Source organism: Gavialis gangeticus, unplaced genomic scaffold, assembly GCF_001723915.1.
Source record: "Gavialis gangeticus isolate Ggan-Ray unplaced genomic scaffold, GavGan_comp1, whole genome shotgun sequence".
Taxonomy (NCBI): domain Eukaryota; kingdom Metazoa; phylum Chordata; order Crocodylia; family Gavialidae; genus Gavialis; species Gavialis gangeticus.
The window spans coordinates 78,540,366-78,555,413 of record NW_017728993.1 but is presented as its reverse complement, the minus strand read 5'-3'; the positions used below and the strand labels follow the sequence as shown (position 1 = coordinate 78,555,413).

The 15,048-nt window shown below is 38.5% G+C and overlaps 1 protein-coding gene across 5 annotated transcripts in view; it reads right to left on the bottom strand.

The window, feature by feature from the left end:
• Positions 1-15,048, bottom strand: part of NEK7 (NIMA related kinase 7) — a 150,956-nt gene that overhangs the window by 105,825 nt on the left and 30,083 nt on the right. For all 5 annotated transcript variants that reach the window (XM_019502045.1, XM_019502046.1, XM_019502049.1 and 2 more), the window contains exons 2-3: positions 9,032-9,115; positions 2,269-2,409 (exon numbers count right to left, since the gene is read on the bottom strand). In XM_019502045.1, coding sequence (XP_019357590.1) covers positions 2,269-2,409; positions 9,032-9,088 — 198 coding nt within the window. In that variant the 5' untranslated portion in view covers positions 9,089-9,115. The remainder of the gene's footprint in view (positions 1-2,268; positions 2,410-9,031; positions 9,116-15,048) is intronic.

Genomic DNA, 15,048 nt, shown 5'->3' with positions numbered 1-15,048 from the left:
GCTGCTACGAGCTGGGGCTGGGAGCGGTGCTGGGCTCACATACATAACATGGGCTCCCTACATAATTTATTTATGGTCCCCCTTCTAATATTTGCATCCAAACTGAAATTTTCATAATTTGGTAGCAAGTACACTGCATTGAGGTGTAATAAAAAAGAAAAAATATTTCCATAACCAAACATACAATAAAAAGTTAATTCAGACATGCCCAACTTGGAAAATATATCAAAGACTTTACCATAAAATAAAAGCAGATCAACTGGCCAATGTTTTGTCTTTGTTCAGTTTAGAAGAAAAGCTGGAACTTTCTATCTGAAGTGTTATACTTTTCTTTAAAAGAATAACGTTTCACAAATCCAGTGACAGGCATTGGTATCAAAATAACCATTCAGCTTAACATAATAAAGAATAAACCGTATTTTATAATAGTCCTTCACAGATGATTCTTACCTGAATTCCTTCAGATACTCCATCTCCAAATATTTTGTATTTAGTTTTAATGGCCTTTGCCTTTTTTCCTAACCTGCTTCAATAGCCTAATCAGTTTCCTGGAATTCAACCATCTACACTAGCTGTGTCAAACTCACCCTTTACTGCTGCTTCCAGCCTGGGGTAAAGGGGCAGCCATAGAAGCAGTAGGTAGCAGCCCTTGCTCATCCATCTACTGCCAGTGGCCAAGTCCAATAAAACCTATTATTTTGCAACAATTCCCACCCCTGCTGGCCATGCTCCCAAATTTCCTGGCTCCCCAAACACATAAACACCCCGTTTCATATAGTCCAGTTAAATCCAAGGTTCACACAATTCAATTAATTCCATGTATTTAATCATTTTTTCCCCAATAGTTTTATAATTAATGAACCTTGTATTTGAACATACAAAAAAAAGTTTGCAAGTGAATCACCTATTATACTTTGAACTTAAGAGAATATATACCTCTTGCATTAAACACTGTTCCATTTAGTGTCGCACTGATTTAAAAACCAAGTCACGCTCTTGGAATCCAGTCTAATGCCCAACTTATGTCGTACGCAAAGTGCTCTGTGCTACCACTTGCATCTTATATAGAACCACCATGGCACGTTCCCCCTAACCTCACCGCTTTAACTGGTTATTAACGAGCTTTCAATTACATACAAAAATTTGGGAACAGATTAATAACACAGCTAGTATGTGCCGACACGTAAAATAAACCAAATAACTTATTTCAATGCTAACAATTCTTGATTACATATGTACTTTTTTTTTTTAACATATACGCTCTTATGCAAACAAAGTACATTTACCGCCTCAAAAATGATACCAGTGACTTTGGCCATAGACAGGCATTCATTTTTACTGTCTTTGCCATTCTTAGCAAAAGAAAAATAGCCTGGGAGCTGGTCCATATATAAGTTCCAGGCCCCTGGCTAAAGAGCTACACAGAGGTGCTTACCAGCCAGGGGGCCCTAATGAGATGCTCCCTGGACCACCTCCACCGCTTGGGGAGACCATTCATTGACAGCTTGTCAATTGACAGTTGGCAGAAGCTGCCACCAAGTCCAAGGTGGAGTCCAGCCCTGGGAGAATGCCCTGCCCCATCCTGCCAATTAGCTGATTAACAGGAGGGGTGGTCATTCTCCTACATTCTCCTGTTATGGAAACAGTAGCCTATGTTACTGTGCATTGAAGCATCATGTAAAAAAACTGCTATTACGCTAATGTACAGTAAAATACGCTACTGCGCATTAAGCATCACTTAAAAACCATGTACATTTGTTACTGTGCATTAATGCAGCCTAATGTGCATCTCTTCAGTAGCTCACACCGAAGGTACTAAATTTAATGTGTGTTAGAAAAAGCACCTTAATACACGTGTAGACACACGCTTTGAGAACTAAACAAGAGAATAAGTCTCACTTTAATTTTTCATATTATTAGCAAAGAATGCGTGATTAGTAGAGTTGTGACAAATTTGTATGTCACATGAATCTTACATGAATTCTTACACCACATTGACACTTCACATATATCAGCAGCAATGATTTTCAGCACCCCTCTAGAAACAATTTTACAAAGATCTCAGCAACCTAGTTCAAAAAACATTACATGAAAAAGCTCACGATAGACTGAAAAGGAACAACAAATGCCTTAGTCTCCAGTGTTAAAACCTCTTTAAAAAAATTCAGTATTCAAAGAGGAGTTCTCCTTTATCAGTTCAGGTAAATCTTTTTTCCACGTTTCTAAGCTACGTGTAAATTTAGCTGGAGCTTTTACAAACATCCTTACCTGCACCTTTTTCAATGCGACTGGTACCCCATCCAGGAGCCAAGTTGCTCTATAAACTTCACTAAACTGTCCTCGGCCAATCTTCTTTTCTATTCGGTAGTTGGCTAATGTATTGTAGCCCATGTCAGGTCGTAAAGCTTTCTGTAATAAAAAAATGTAAATGTGCTTTGCATCATATAAACTGTATATTTTAAATAGAGTCCACATAGCAACCGTACACCAGCATCTTAACCGTGATCAATCTTGTGAATATTTACATGCATGTTTGACTTTAAAACACTCCACTGAAGTCAATAAGACCTCTGACATGCTTATGAATTTGCAGAATCAGGGTTTAAAATTATTAAAATATTTCGGTATTTACTTTATTGCACATACCCAAACCAACGTTATCTGCACTAGTCACAAAATTCTGCAAAGGCAAGTTCTATGGTACTGTTCTTCGGAAGTCACTTATTTGACATATTACAGGTATTAAGATATATTAGAATAATTATAAATGTATCAGGAAGCTGACTTATAGCAGCTTCATAACTGAAACCCTCAGTAAGGTCGTACTGTATCATTTCTTGTTTTCACTTTCAAAAGATATGCAGCAGACCTTTGACCACGTTTATAACTAAACATTCTAAAAGTAGACACCAGTAATTTTACAAGATTTCATATATTCAATTCTGTTGAGGTCTGTTAATGCAGAATAAGTATTTATGTATATACTTCACTTATTTTGATAGAAATGGCACATGTCAATGTAAAACTATATACTAAAATACAATGTCTGGTTTGATAACTGCCAAGCTTTGAGGCACAGCATAACGAAGCAATCTATAAATCTGTAAAACTGGCTTTCATTATATAGCACTGTAAAATACAGCTTCATTAAATAAGCTATATTTTAAAAGTACCATGCGCTTCAAATTTGAATTGGGACTTGCGGCCTCTGTCTTCACAGTAACTTGACAAATATTAGCGTGAACTACTAAGGCAGTGTGACAACCGCATGCTGAGAGCAAAGTCTCACTAATGTGTTTTGGCATGCAGGTTTGTAATCACACATTTACATATGCAATGACCTACATTTGCATGTCAGATCACACACTGTCTTGCTTTATTAAGACCGGGCACCTCCCTGTGCTTGGCGGCCAGAGTGGCGAGAGAGGGCCAGAGGGCGGTGTTTTTTGGCAGTTGAGGGATGAACTGCCACCAAGGATTAGGCTGATATGGCCTGAGCATTAGACACTTCATTAGAGGTAATCTGTTTAACAGTGGGCAGTATATGTAAACTTCACAGCCCATTTGCGGCACCTTTTCCCCCCCATGGCCTTTCTTCAAAGGGCAGTGTGGCTGAGTGACAGCTTGTCTCATCTGCTCCCTTGTCCTGTCATACAATTTAGATGTGGTGAGCTGACATGAGAAGCAACATAGCTGCACATCTCCAACCACCACTGGGTCTTTCCTAGCCACAACGCAATTTGTACAGAAATAAGCTTATGCAGGATAAAGGCTTCCTTTGGTCCCAGACCATAAGAGAACATATTATATACACTTCACTAATGATAACATTACATTTTATCCACCAAGTAAACCAGTGAGCACTCCCACTCATCTTTAATATTACAGTTTCTACATAACTGTTGTCTATACAATGAATTTTAAAATACGACTTTCCAAATTTTAGATTTTGAAGATCCTGGACAACATATCTATTAAAACGGTCATAGAATATTGTTCTTTGTTGCTCTCTGATGCACTTCTATCTATAGGGCTGCTTCACTTTTGTACTATAATCAGACAATCTTGGGTTTGAAAAAGGGAGAGAGAGAATTAGAATATTTTTTAATAGCTTAGCATCAAAGCATGAGTAGTTAAAAAACAAATATTGTAATGCACTAGTAATTTCACCAGGAAAAATGCTTGCTAATAAACAAGACATTAGCAATACAATCTTTTGCCAAATGCCAAATTAGCATTTAGTAGGAATGGTTTCTATCAAAGGCCAGCATATACACACCCTAGAGAAGGTTCATAGGAGACCACAGCTACACAAGGCAATCACCATTACAACTCTCCTGGGGGATCTTTGGCCAAGGCCACAGCATCCAATATGAGCAGTGTTATACAGCAGTTTGTCAAACCATGGGTCATGACCCAAAAGTGGGTCACAAGACTATATGAGAGGGTCACAAACAAATATTTAAAATGGATTCTCCAGTTCAGGAGGAAAAACTTGGGAAACTGTGTCTTCCCTTGAAGGCTGGCAGAGTTCCAGTCTGCAAGGGGCTGCTTGAGGCCCACCCATGCCCTGCACACACACACACCTCCCATCTCAGACAGCCACGCCCTACCCCACATATCGGGGGGGAGGGCAGCAGGTGGGAGTGAGGGGCACTGGGTTGGGACTGGCTATCAATGTTTACAAATGGGTCCTGGTACAAAAAAAGATTGAGAACCACTGTTGTAGAAGACTTACAGGACAGGAGACATCCTAATTCAGAGCATTTTCCAAGACAACCTACTTATGGCCTCCACTGTCTCCCATTTCCTCATAGGATAAACAATCTTCAAAAGTACCTAAACTCCAGTTACTTTCAATTATATTAAGTCACTGACTCAGAATCAGAATTATTTGGGGAAGAGGGCGCTCACTGAGTTTTGGCAAGTCATTAAGGGCCGCATGATAAGCAGCCAGAGGCAGATAAATATTAGTTTTATAAATTTTTTTAGGGGCCCCATGGGCTGGACAGAATGGCATGGCAGGCCGCATCCAGGCCATGGGCCGCATTTTGCCCACCCCCGCAACATGGAATATGTTGCCTAAAGTCTATGCATAGAATTCCTATGGAACTATAGAGACAATTAACGAGTCAAGCCCCCCCCCTCCACCCAGCCAACAGAAATCTCAGTAGGACATAAGGAAAAACAGCCCTACTAGCTCAGCATGGTAGATCACAGAATTCTTGAGTTAATGGGACTAATAGCAATGAAGATATTTCATTTTGAAGTAAGTCTACCATACCTTTTTAAACTAAGCCACAATTCAGATTTGAAAACTATATATCATAAACAGAGCCAACACTCCCTGAGGAAAGATATCTTGTGCCTGAAAGCTGGTCACATGTCTCTCAACTATATCATTGGTCCAATAAAAGATATAATCCAATGAAATCTTGCTTCTTACACATTACAATAACAGGCAGGCTGACTCTATGCTTTGCTTTTTTTTACTTTTAGGACAATCATAATCCACTAAAATGCAGGTATTTAAGACCTTTCATCCAGATACTCTACAACATTTTAGGCATCCATATCCCATAATTCTTCAGCTGCAAATGGGCTGTAGTATACATTGAAATAACCCAAAAGGAGGAATTATTTCAATTCATCTCACTGTCAAGTGCTGACATTTAAATGTATCTCTATAAAATTACTCAGTTGACCATTTCTGCTAAAATGATCAATATTTAACTACCATTCTTAGTTTACCACAGCTGGTACCAAAATCAAATTTTTATCACACTTCTGTCAGATGGCCAAAATTCATATTTCTCTCTTTTCCCTGCCCAAGATTTTCTAAACTATATTTATGCCTTTACAATACAGAAGCCTACTGCCAACTGACCATATAAAAATTAAGGGGAACACACTATCAACTGAATCTTAAAGCCAATCACCTGATGTAGTGTTCTCATGTTTAATGCAACAAAACCGTCCTTTTTACACGCATCTGAAGTGATGCAGAATCTTATGTCTAATGTACTGGAATGCTATTTCACTATCTTAAGTTCTTATATGACCCCAGACCTCCAATTATTGCATTCGTCTTTAAACATATCTGTGAGGTAATAAAAACACCTTATCTTATCTATATCATAGATAAGAAACTAAAGATACTCAAAAGGTATTTAACAACTACACTCACATCAATTTCAACAGAAGTCTAGCACCTAAATACCTTTCAGGATCTCAACCCTGGGTAATTTACTCAGACAAAAGGGAAGCCTGAGGCATAGCAAGAAATTAAACATTAGTCCCTTATCATCCAACTACTCTACAAAATGTGTATGATTGTTTTGTCGTGTTCATTTTCAAATTGTGTCCTGTGGAACCCTGGGGTTCTGCAAAACATCATCAGGGGTTCTGCGAAGAAATTGAGGGTAATGGCAGAGCAGGCCAGAAGGCAGTGTGCTGCCACTACCAGGCCATGTTGCCTGTCTCTGTTTCAGCTCACAGGATAGGGGTAAGCGCTTTGCAGCATTAGAAGTGATGTGAAAGAATTACCTGACTCTGGAAAGTTTTTAAATACTGGTATAGAACTCTCTCCCACAAACTGAATCCCCATTGCAGAATTTAGTCAAGCTTCCCCAAGAAATACAGAGTTATTTTTAATAATGTTAGTTTCTCTATGTTATGCTGAAACTTCTACTGATTTAACCTGAACACAGAATGGTATTTCCAAATTAATTTGTACTGAGTCATTAAACTGTTTAGCTAATTATACTCATTTCCCCTTTTCATCAAAAAAACTGTGAAGTTCCAGAGTAATTTAATTTGTATTTAATTTGATTTTTCCATTTAATTTAATTTGTTTTCAATTTGTGCATACATATATAGTTTAATAACCCAAAGAATTAAGTTTAACAGGTTTTCCAGCTCTGAGATGTAATTATTCCCAAATCAATATTTCGCATCTTCTCCTTCATCTGTTGTATTACTTTCTTCTAATGTTTCTCCTCCTAAATTACCAAGGCATTAATCATTACCTCTATCTTAAGTTGAGATAGGGGACCGTAACTAATTTTGAATACATCATTCGTATTTTAACTGAAAATGTCTTGCAGTTTATTTTTATCGTTAATTTTTTTCACAATTGCATAGCTTTAACAAGCTGAAGCTATCAGATTTAATATGCATATCCAGCTCACAGGGCAAAAGGAGGTCAACAAGGTGAAAATGTCACTAAGTGACACTATCAAAATAATTCTGTGGCATATTAATCTATTTATATATTTGGCTAACAAAGTAATATGCACCTCATTCCTCAAAATGCAAAATGGTCAGAACTATGCCCATGACCTTCCTAATCTAAAGAAAAAAGAAAGAACAATTGCCTGTCTACCTTGCAATTGAGTAATAGCAAGTATGCTTAAAAATGGCTGAAGGTTAACCAAGGATGAGCATACGTGTGGGTTTCTTTTGTTGGAGATGTCTACTAGGGTACTGTAAGAACCCTGTTAGGCCTGGTCTTGTTTAACATTATAATTAATGATACTCTCAAGACTGATATAAGATAATTTAAAAACAAACAAACAGGCTGCCAATGATTGGGGCGGGGGGATGGTTTTTGGAGACAGGCACAAACCCTACCCAAGCTGACAACTATGATTGTGCCTTTTGCTCAGACAAGGAGAAGAAAAGTCTATAATAAATATGGTGAGCTTTTATGAGATTCACATTATAAAGTTTCTAGCAGCATCACAAATTGCCTCATCAAATATATCCTTAAGATAAATTAACATAAGCTGTCACATTTGTTGCATCAAAAATACTTGTTAAAATTGAATATATGCAATTACATCTTAAATGCATAAATGTTTTGTTCTCTAGGATTGAAAAACCAAACATTCCTGCATATGTATACTTAACAGCTAATCCACTGCAGGCAGGGAAACACAAGCTGTGTTAAATACTGGTCACAAAAATAAAGATCAGTACTAACATATATGCATGATCACCAGCAACTTTAGAATAACCATGTATTGCCACATCCACTTTTTTATTCAGGTTAAAACTATGAAGCAAAAAAATTAAGGTTCCAACCCTGAAGAAGAAGAATTCAAGTGTGTAATTTTACTGTGGCAAATTATAATGACTTCAGTAGGATTCTTCACAGCAGATAAAACAGATAGATGTCCTTGGATAAGTTTGTGAAGGATCATGGCTCGAGTAGAATTTTTTTCCCCTCCAGCTTTTAAATAAAATTAAAGCAACATAACATGTTTACAAGAAAGTTTATGAGCAATATCTAAATATTATTTGTTCTCTGATAATGTTTTCTTTATTTCACACCATCACCCCAAACACAAAGATAATTAAATCTCTCTCACATCCACCCTGTCACGGGGGCTTCTATAAGTGGGAATTTCTCTGTCTGTTTTCTATAAGTAAAGACATTAACCCTCACAGGACCAGCAGCAGGGGGTGTAAGAAGAGAAGGTTAAAAGGAGCATTCTGAAATAAATGTGGTAACTCTGACATAATTTTGAAATGTATAGTGTTTAACAGCTCAGTGTCTCACACGAAAACAATTACTTTCATTTTTGCCTCCCACTGCCACTCCGACTTTTCCCAGTGGGTGAAGCAGTAGGGGGCAGAAACGAAAGTTTTTTTTCCTTGTGAAACACAGCATTGATATTCATTGAATTTCAAGATAACCAAGATGACATTACATTTCTTTATGGCTTCTTTTTGCATAAATGTCTTCGGATAGAAATAGCCAAAGACATCTGATCTTATAACATTCACTTTAATCATCAGTGGTGATGAAGTCAGTTATGCTACTGCACATGATTATCTCAATTATCTTAATGAACTATTGCACTGAATACAATGCTAAAGCATTTGTGATATACAAGAAGCCCTCTGTCTTGCAACACCATTGTATAATGGATAAAAAGTATTTGAAGTTCAATAATCTTTTTTTCTTTTGTCCTCTGCATGTTATTTTAATGCCTGTTGCTCCTATGTGATTATAAAAATAACATACCTGTGGCTGAAACTGTGGAACAGGAGGCCCCTGCATGCCTTGTGACTGTTCATCCATTGTGTCAAACAAGAGGACGTTTTGGTTCTGCAAACACAAAATATATATACGTATATGGATTAAAACAACAGGTTCACCAGAGTTTATATAGAAACTGCTTATTTTATGAGCAAGTTTCAATTATACCAATACAAATAAAATGCATCGCTACATTTTAATTCAAAATGCTAAATTCTTCTAAAAGCAGACTGACAAAAGAATTAACCTCAATGCTAAGAATTTTCTGAAATTTGAATTTGCAAAATCTAAAATTTTAGCCATTGTTTGGAAAGTGATTTTTTCAAGCTGTCTTTTAAAAAGAATTATTGTGCATATGCAAACACCAACCTATGAGGCAATCAGCAAGGGCTGAACCTGGGACTGCCCAGGTCCACCTGGAAGATTACTGTGACTTGAACTAAACAATGACTCAGTGAAACTAAATCAGTAAAACCCACCCTGGCATCCTCTATATCGGGGCATCAAAGATGCAGCCTGAAGAGCTGTTTCACTGAGTGGTTAAAGTGGGGCTAAAAATTCAGACTCCTGGATGAAATGTTGTTCACATGGTATTCACTCATTTGTGAATTTCTCTGCAGCAATAGTCCCAAATTAGAGACAAGAGTTAGGGATGAGTTATGAAGACTGAAAAATATTCAGAATTATTAACAAGCAGGTTTGAGTAGATTCATAGATTGTAAGGCTGGAAGTGACCTCAGAAGATCATCAGGTCCAACCCCCTGCACCAGGCAGGAAAAATGACAAGTGAGGTCAGGTGACCCCAGTAAGATGACAATCCAGTCTCCACTAGAGATCCAGCTAATAAGTTTCTGTGAGAATCATCAAAAACTATATGGATTTAAACAAATCTTGTAACGAAACCAGGGAGAAGACAAGAGCAAAGAGATTTCAGAACTCTGGAAGACAGCTTTTTGTTCCCAAGTTATTGCACCCTTTGGTATTAGAAGAACATGAAGCATCTGTTTTGCCTGTTTACTATGTAAACCTCTACTTCTATTCAAGATATCAAGTAGAAACAATGTTTACTGCATGTGAACAGAGGGATGATTTTTTTGTAGTTTATAACTGAGCCAACTCCAGAAAGATTTTCATAGTGACACCAAAAGTCACAACTCTGACATCAAAACTACCTTATACCCAAATTTCGGATTCCCCCACATCAGAACAATGATAGTGGGGGAGGGGAAAGTAGCCTGAAGAGTAGAAATCTACCCACTGTCTCCACTGAACTCAGTCAAAAAACAGTTGAAACTATTTTTGCTTAAACGTTCCTCTCTATCTCCCTGAAACAAAACAAAATAAAACAAGGTGAAAACCAACACAACATGAAAAAATTCAAATACAAGTAGGTAAGAGGAAAAGCAACAGAAAAAGGCTTTTAATAGAAAACAGCAAGAAACCTTTACAACAGGCACTAAACTTTAATATAGATCTTATACATTTTTGCAAGAGACTTACAAGTAAGTTTTAGTGCTGTATGTTTTATTACTAAAGGATTCAAACACTCTAAGCCCCAATTATGTCATATCATCTTTGTAAACATAAACCTAATTGTAGATTTCATGGGCATGTTCTGAGGAAATTGTTGGATGATGGATGTTATTAATTTTATGAAGCTGATGCATTTTTAAAAATAAAAATCCAATAGAAAGGGTTCCCTGTCTGAAAAGCAAAAACTCCACCTACATTAATCTACTATATCCCATTTCTATTATTACTGTTGTAAAAATAAACTTGCAAAATGGCAAATGAAACTTTTAAGCAAAAACAATTCTCTTCACACATCCCACCTAATGACATAGTGCAAAAAAGCTTTTAAGGCTCAGATGTATATAATATAGTCTTAACTAAACCAACAATCATTTTTCCAAGGTTTTTTTTCTGGCCAACTTTAAAAATGTATTTTTGGATTGATTCCTTCCCAACTAGCTAAGAAGCATTTTTGGGTTGTTTTTTGTTTGGTTGTTTGGGGTGGGGCATGGGCTTTTTTGTTTGTTTTTTTAAATTAACTGTGACATATCTATTCTCTAATGAATATCTACTGTTCACAGTATTTTACTTACCCCTAGAGGATACCAGTACTTTCATGATGATATTATTACCAAGAAATTAAAAAGATAGAACTGTCACAATGACAGTATCACAACTTTAAAGTAGTTTTAGAAGTTAGTAGATTCTATGTATTAACCTTGCTTTCAATGAATTATTAAAAATAATCCTTAATGTCAAACTTGAAAATGCATATTAAAAAGAAAATAAGCACAAAACAAACAATTAGTATACATGAAAAAATAACTGATATACTTAGTCTGTATTATTCTTCAATAGTTAACATTTTACAGCTTAATTCATGCAGGCAAAAAACAGAATTAGGTGCAAAGCTACTTAGATCAACATCAAATATTTAGTTGAAAGACACAAAAGGATTTTTTTGACCATTAAAAAGATCAGATTACAAAATGTAAAAAAATATGCATGCAAGAACTATTTGCTATCCAAAACTTCAACAAGTGGTCCCATGCAAATCTAAAGAGAATCTATAGAACAGCCATTTTCACCTCCATTTTCACCTCCTTATTCTAAATGTATTGACAAGTCCTTCTCAGAGCTTCAAGACAAATATTGTTCTTCATGTTCTTTGTACTGAGTTTCAGTGGGCACATCTACAAGTTTATTAATGCACTTTTCCTAAGGTGCATTCAATTTAGTACTTGGGGGCATTTATATACATGATCCAGGAATGGGGGCCCCACACTTCAATTAAAAGCAGCTTCAAGAGCCACTCTAATTAAAGTGCCCAAAGCGTCTCATTTATTAGCCTTCCTGTGCTTAAAAATGGTGGCAAAGGCGCTTTAAGTAAAGCTCAAGCTTTAGTTAAAGTGCCCCGCCACCATTTTTAAGCGTGGGAACAGTGATGGACAAGACTCTGGAATCTGCTGGAGTGTGGTAATTACCACGTTCCAGCAGACTCTATTAATTCAGTCTGCTCCAACACATTGTAATTACAGCAAGTTGGAGGAGCCTTACTGTTCATTTATAGATGACCTCCGCCTATTTTAATTCACATTAATGAAAATGCACGGGTTTTCTGTGACACTTTAGTGTGCATTAGAATAGGCTAATGCACATGAACACGCATGTTTAGATATGCCCAATAATACTTGGTCAAGCAGAACATGACCTTGAACTGGAGGGACTATAGTTTCTCTACATTCAAAAGATTTCATTGGGTAAACAATTGAATACCAAAATGGAAAATGCATTTTAACCCAGTAGAATTCCAGCAATTAAGAGCACTTAACCCAGGGACAGCTATTATTTGGGCTGGTGGGCCACTTAATGAGTTTTGGTAACCTGTCAAGGCCCACACCTCTCTCTCCCTCCCTATTTCCCCATCGTTCCTTCCTGGGGTTATGACCAGCATGGAGGCCTGAACCTGCCCACAGTTTTAACATGACTCCCCCCACAGCTGAAATGCACCCTGGTGCGGGGGCGGGGGGGGAGGGTGCTACATCTGCAGGCTGCCACCAATGCGGAAGTCAGAAACCACCCACAGCTGTAGCATGCCCTGCCCTGCCCCTCCCTGCCATTCCTGGAGCCCCAACACAAAAGCTGCCGGCTCCCCTTGGGCAGCTCTGGACATGGCCAGGAGCTGCTCGGTCCAGACTCAGGGAGGTGGAGCAGGGGGAGGGGCAGGGCACACTACAGCTGCAGGCAAGTTCATGCTTCCACTTCTGCGCTGGTGGCAGCCCTGACCGAGATCAAGACAGAGAACATGTACCTGGCACACTAGAAACAACTACAGCCCCCTGACACAATGCAGCTGGGGTTGTTTCCAGTGTGCCAGGTACAGTGTGCCTGTCTCAGTCTTGGTCAGGGCTGCCACCAGCACAGAAGTGGAAGCATGAACTTGCCTGCAGCTGTAGTGTGTGTACAGGCTGGATCCATTCACTTGGTGGGCATCCACCTGCAAGCTAGATCCAGGTAGCTAGCAGGATGTATCCAGTCCCTTGGCCATATTTTGCTGACCCCTGTTATTACCCTTCTATTCATACTCTCACGGAAGAGCAAGTGCCACTTCTGAGGGGAGAGAAAAAGCTCTCTCAGGATTACCCAAGATGCAGCCTTATTCAGTCTCCCTCTCCTAAGAGGACCCCCTGCAGTTAGCCCTAGCGTGGCTTCACAAGGGGGAAGCTGCTGGCTTTGAGACCCTGGCTCTTCTCAGTTTCTGGTGAACCACAGCATCCCCATCTCTGAAACCTCCTTCTGTTCATCAGCTCCCAGGAAAAGGAGTGGGGAGTTTCTTCTTTTAAAATAGGAATATCAGCGCCCCAAACAACACAACAGCATTCTCTGGTCTATAGTCACATCTAGACGATCTGCCCCTAAAGTGAAAAGGGTACATAGAAAGCTTACTGACTGAGCATCCCCAGTAAGTGTTCTCAATAGCTTCATGCTGGAACTCAGGTCACTCAACCCTTTTTGTCACATATGCATACATAATACTTGTGAAAAAGAGGACCACCCTAGAGTTTGTGGATAAAAGACCAAGCATAAAATCTCAAAAGCAGATTTTAATATTGTCCTGGGCTCCATGGCAATCATTCCTGATGAATGACATGATTTTTATTCTATCTATACTACACTAGCCTGGTGGGGGGGGAAAAAATCAGGCCATATCTTTCCAATGGCAGTATCTAACCAAAGTATTGTCACATGCTAGTGGGCGTTCCAATCAGGCAAACTGTTGGGACTTCACATCTTATCCTATCTACCCACAATATGTATATACAAACATGCATATTTGGGGAACTTTGTTGTAATTAACCTAAAACTTAATAAAATCTAAACAGAGAGGCCTTAAAAGGGACTTTTAGCTAGATTTAACCTTGATGGCTCAAGACAGGAAGAAAAAAGGAAGAACTGCTAAAGGAGCTGTGTAATTTATCAATCATAAAACCATTACCAGTCATCAGCAGAATTTTAGGATAGCCCTGGTGAGCCTCTACAAGAAAATGCTGAAAAAATAGGATTGCTAAAAGCATCAGAATGAACATGCCAATTAGAATAAAAAATTGCTAGCAGTTGTTTTGTTTCATTTTTCCAAAATCTCTGACAGTCCGATCTGTTATTTAAACAACCTGATGAAGGCAGTAAGTACTGACAGTTTCTTGCAAGATCTAAAATATCTTCTAAACATCCCACTGCAAAATATAAACAAATGGCAGTACAGAAAGAGATTACAATCAGACAAGTCTCAGGAATCAACTAAATCTCAGATTGTGATTTGAAGAGTTTTCTTCTTGTAGTTGTTCATTTTTAAGATTCTTTAACCAGTCACAAATAGGGTGACCATCATAGAGGACAGTCTGGTTGTCTTCTGTCCTCCATTAATATGAAACTGGATTATGTCCACTACTTTTCTCTTAAAGAGAAGGCGTAGGGTTTCATATCAATAAAGGACAGAGTAGCAGAAAACCAGAATGTTCTCTATGATGGCCACCCTAGTTACAAATCCACGACCCTCTTTAAAGAGGTACCAGATGTAATCACTGCCATGGGATACAAACAGTCTTGTGCTAGGGGCATGTGAATCTTCGGTCGCCGATTCAATCTGGAGGATATTCGGACACATTCAGAGGCCAAATCTCCAAATCGAAATTGAATCAGGAAACCCATTAATCTCTCCAAATCGAATCGGAAGCCTCCGATTCGATTCAGAGAGTTTCAACAATTTGGCCATAGACACAGCTTTATATGTTTTTTCTACATACCTCAAGGTACCAGACATGGCTTATGACCTCTGAGATGGCAGGACAGATGGAGCATCCCATGAGGGTGCGGGCGCACGCACCTGGCGCCAGACCCGGAAGTGGACCAGAAGTACTTCCAGTCCACTTCTGGGTCCACTACAGAGCATGCGAGTGATCCCCCCCCCCCCCACCCCCGGGCACGGGGCC